Genomic DNA, 4,570 nt, shown 5'->3' on the forward strand with positions numbered 1-4,570 from the left:
CACTTTGCTTCATCGGTGGCGGTTGCTATTCTGGTGCGCTGTTCTTATGAGGGCTTTAGCACGACGACTTCCCGAGTGTCCACTACAACAATGTTTACCCGGCTCCGATGAGGGAGGGGCGATGACGGCGACGCACCTTCGGCTCACTCCAGTGCCTATAGTCATCGCTAGGTGGTCTACGGACCTGGATGTAATTTTTACTTCTGGTGTTCTTTGTACTAAGTTGACAGTTGATGAGTAGATCGGAAGTTTTCTCGCAAAAAAAAGAGATAATGATGGGTTAATCATTTGTATCTACTCGTATTGGAACCTGTCCAGAAGTGGTGAGAACTAGTCAAGAACGACTTGTAAATAGAATAACATCACCAAAAATGAAATTGGATGGGAAACGTGTCATAAAAATGGATATTATATTGCCTTGTCTACGCATCATGATCAATTGTGGAGATTACACATACTTAACATGTATTGCACTGTATACGTACAATTTCCCCAGGTGATCAACCCTCGCATCAAACTTATATAATTTACCAGATATCTATTCTTTCGGGACATGGAGAAAGGAACCCGAATTTTCGGTTTCTTACAGGAAATACAACACATCGGAACCAAACCAACATATCACACAATATGGGCCAAATAAAAAAAATCATATTGTCAATTATTCATAAGGCAGAAATACATTCCCGGCTTACAGATGCATACTAGAATGACATATACTACATTCATTTTATAGCTTAGGATGCATATCTAAAACTCAACCAAGTCCTTCATTTGAGCATTGATCTCCCGTGTGATCAACCAAGGTCTGAATTAGTAGTGATTGTTCTCCCAGAATTGAGCCTGGAGATAGTCTATTGTATTCTTTTCCACCTGAAATGCCTTGGCAAGAACATCATCTGATATTGGTGGCTTGGACCCAAACACTGCATTGGCAATTGTGATAGCCCCTGGGTTCTGGCTGCTGAGCGCGGCAATTGCAACAGCTGGCTTGTAGGGGTTGGGGTTGAATTGGAAGTGGATGAGCCCCACAGGGAACACAAACACATCACCTTTGTTAAGCATCTTTGAGAGGAACCTGTTCTCCTGGTTGGATGTCACAAAGCCAACGTACAATGTCCCCTCGAGTACCGTGAGGATCTCAGTGGCGCGGGGGTGCGTATGTGGTGGGTTCTGTCCTAGGGGAGCATAGTCGATGCGCGCCATTGAGATGCCGAGGGTGTTGAGTCCAGCAATCTGCATGACATTGATCAAGGTGACGTTCGATCCAACCTTGTTGGTGACCCTAGGCTTGTCCAGAGCGGCTGCCTTGAAGAAGTCATCCGCGTTGACTTCCATCGGGTTCTTGCAAACAAACCCATTGACACGCACTGGGTGGATAGAGGAGAGGTAAACATGTAACCTTGGATCTTACAAAGTTGTTTCAACTTGCATGTAATCTCCAAAATAATAATTTCAACATATATATTTGCTGATAACATGTCAAGAAACTGGGAAGTATCATAGTACCTGGTGAATGCATGTCAGCGACACAAAAGTCCTGGAGTGGGCTAGGATCGGAGGCAGTGGCCTGCCATGAGACCAATGCAAGGAGAGCGGCAAGGATAATGAATGAAGAGGAGGATGCCATTTGATTGTTTGATTGTAGTTTCTTTGGCTCTTCTTTTCGCTTGTGATTCTGTTTGTGTTGTGGCGTAAGTGATGGTTTCGAATATGCAGGGTATGTATGTGCTTATATAGGCGCAACGAGCAGTGTGAACTTGTGGGCAATAGACATAGTCAAGTGGAATCGACCAATGGGTTGAAATGGTCTCTGGCTGCTGATTGATTTATTTTGCATAAAATTTCAAGTCCCCTTTGAATACGCCTAAGTTACTCCATCATACGCTGAGTAGTAATTATGATTATTTATCCATATCACCCAAGTCGCCACAATGCATGCAGGGCTGGTTCCAGCAAAAGTCACCACACATCACCATAGTTTATTAGATATCCAACTCGCTTTGGTTTCTAGTGCGCACGAGGTCATAGCCAAAGAGCAGTTGGAAAAGCCAAGTGATATAAAGCAATCGTTTTCTTCCTAGAGGCGACATAGACAAAGTCACCTGCTTAGCTTGATCTACCTGGGCTTCCTGGGTCTATGGCTTCTAAAGCCCAAAGTTCCTTCTGCGTTTAACGATGTGTGCTAACAACTTAACATACATACGATTAAAAAAATTAGAGAAAAGTATACTTATCATCCCTCAACTCTTGTCAAAGTTTAGATTTGGTCCCTCAACTATAAAACCGGACAACTTGCACCTCAAACTTTCTATACCAGACAAATTTTGTCCCTTGACACAACTGAAGTAGTTTCTGAGCTGACTTGGCATGTTTTGACCGGTCTGGTCCGGGTGGAAGTATTTCTCTATCCTACTCATCCTATCTCTTCTTCCCTCCTACTATCTCTCTAATGGGCATTTCATCAAGCACTTAGAGTGCGCCGGCTGCACAAACGCTGTAGTGGCATGCTAGGATGCAGAGGCGCATCCCGGCGGCGTGCCAGCACAGTGGTGCGTGGCACCATCGTCGTATGCTATTCTCATGGAGTTCTCAATGGCTTGTTGACAGTGGCCGCCGTTGTCACCATAAAGGAGGACCTCGTACGTGTTCAGCTCCATCATCGTGTCCCATCGCCGTGTGCCAGCAGCGACGTGAATGGCCTGAGAAAGATGGGGATGTGCCATCGGGGTGTGCATGTTGTGTGCGTGCTAGCCGCAGGTCGAGGACGCCGGCGCCGATGAGGACGAACCAGCGCTGGAGGGGCTCCTCCACTGCGGCGACGCTGGTCGTGGGCATAGACGCTGGTCGTGATCTCCTCCCCCGGTAAGCTTTGGTTCTCCCCATGGTTCTACCGAAGCCTCACGCGTCTTCCCCCAAGCAGCCCCTCGTCCACAAGCTCACCCCGCCGCGAGCCCGTGCTCCACCGCCTGCTGCCTCCCCGGCCGTGCCATCTAGCTTGCTGCCCCGCTTAGCGCCGCCTGTCGCCTCCACTGGAAGTCGTCACCGGCGAAGCTTCGGTCAATCCATGTGCCCGTGCTTGCCTTCCCAGCCGCGCGGACTCTCCCCGCTAGCACCCGCATCGTGCGTTGTCGCCGGTGCAAGCTAATTTCTTTCCCGAAGTGAGGAACGATTTATGGCTCCTTTGGCATGTTGGCGTGGACCAGTCAAAAACCATGCCAAGTCAGCAGTTAAACCGGGTTGACTGATACGAGGGACGGAATTTGTATGGTATGAAAAGTTCGAGGTGCATGTTATCTGGTTTCGTAGTTGAGGGACTAAATTTAGACTTTGACAAGAGTTGAGGGATAAAAAATATACTTTTCTCAAAAAATTATGGTCAGAGATATAATGGAATATCATACCATCCTCCAAAATCAAGGGCAAAACTTTGGAATATGAGTCATCCGGTGATATCAATAAAAATATTAGACTGCTTAGAGACGTAGAGTCTAACAATATAAGATGCCGAAGTAGTTAACGGATTGAGTCAATAAGGAAGAAATCGAGGTGCGTCATTCCATCATGGATGCACCTAGCTAGCACAGCTATTATACTATATATGTATCTGTCCTTGTCATCATCACATTAATCAGATATTTACTTGGTCAAATTTCACTCAAAGTGGTTAAGTACATTAGTCTACGTACGCGTAAACAACGACGATGGAGAGCAGAAACAATTCATTGTGATCTTATTAAGCGTAGTTAACATCCTCTCGCTAAGAGTTTGATCATGACCAATTCAGTGCATAAATCTGACAATCTAGTTGGCCTTTCTTGACTAGTCTCACAACACAACTCAACTTGCGTGATTTGTTAGAGTATAAACAATGCATCCAATGACTAGGCCGGGTGGCCACTCATAAACTGATTAATATTTTGAAAGTGTGTGTTGGTTGTTTTGATACAGGATGTTTCCATCAAATGAATAAAAAGCCTCCAGGAAACAAAACTAGGTCGTCGTCTTCCTGGACGACACGATGGCGATCTCCACCGCCGGCCGTATGCCCCCATTCTCTCATCCTCCCCTCACCGCCATCGGTCGGCACCGCACTGGCAAAGCCCCGGTCGGTGATAGGCAGCGTTGGGGTGTCCTTCCTCTCACCTCAACTCCCCCATTTATGTGGGCTATCGTAGACGATGACAGCAGCGCCGCTGCTATCCTACGCTGGTGGAGGTGGGCCACTTTCCTGAGGCGGCCGGCGTGCCGCGACCCGTCACAAGTAGAAAATAGGGCTTTGGTTGAGGCCTGGCTAGCCCATTAGTCCCGGTTCAACCACGAACCGGGACCAACGGAGGCATACATCCCGGTTAATGAGCCAGAGGGCCGGCCGGGCCTCGTGTGGTCCTGGTTTGTCTGGACCCATTTGTCCTGGTTCCAGGCATGAACCGGGACCAATGGTCCTCGCTCCTGGCCCACATCATTGGTCTCGGTTCGTGGCTGGAACCGGGACAGAAGGGGGGGCCTTTAGTCCCGGTTCCTGCCACGAACCGAGACCAATGAGGTGGCTATATATAACCCATCGCCG

The 4,570-nt window shown here is 47.7% G+C and overlaps 1 protein-coding gene across 1 annotated transcript; it reads right to left on the reverse strand.

The window, feature by feature from the left end:
- Positions 1-668: 668 nt before the first annotated feature.
- LOC119298544 (germin-like protein 8-11) lies at positions 669-1,679 on the reverse strand. Its single transcript, XM_037575903.1, has 2 exons — positions 1,510-1,679; positions 669-1,370 (listed from the first exon to the last, which is right to left on the reverse strand). The coding sequence occupies exons 1-2, from the start codon at positions 1,628-1,630 to the stop codon at positions 814-816; spliced, it is 678 nt and encodes a 225-aa protein (XP_037431800.1). The 5' UTR covers positions 1,631-1,679; the 3' UTR covers positions 669-813.
- Positions 1,680-4,570: the final 2,891 nt, after the last annotated feature.

Source organism: Triticum dicoccoides, chromosome 5A (assembly GCF_002162155.2).
Source record: "Triticum dicoccoides isolate Atlit2015 ecotype Zavitan chromosome 5A, WEW_v2.0, whole genome shotgun sequence".
Taxonomy (NCBI): Eukaryota; Viridiplantae; Streptophyta; class Magnoliopsida; order Poales; family Poaceae; genus Triticum; species Triticum dicoccoides.

Excerpts from the sequence above, each read along its gene's own strand:
- LOC119298544 (XM_037575903.1), bottom strand. The coding sequence starts at position 1,630 with ATGGCATCCTCCTCTTCATTCATTATCCTTGCCGCTCTCCTTGCATTG. Across the intron at positions 1,371-1,509 it reads CGCTGACATGCATTCACCAG|TGCGTGTCAATGGGTTTGTT; the intron begins GTACTATGATAC and ends CTATCCACCCAG.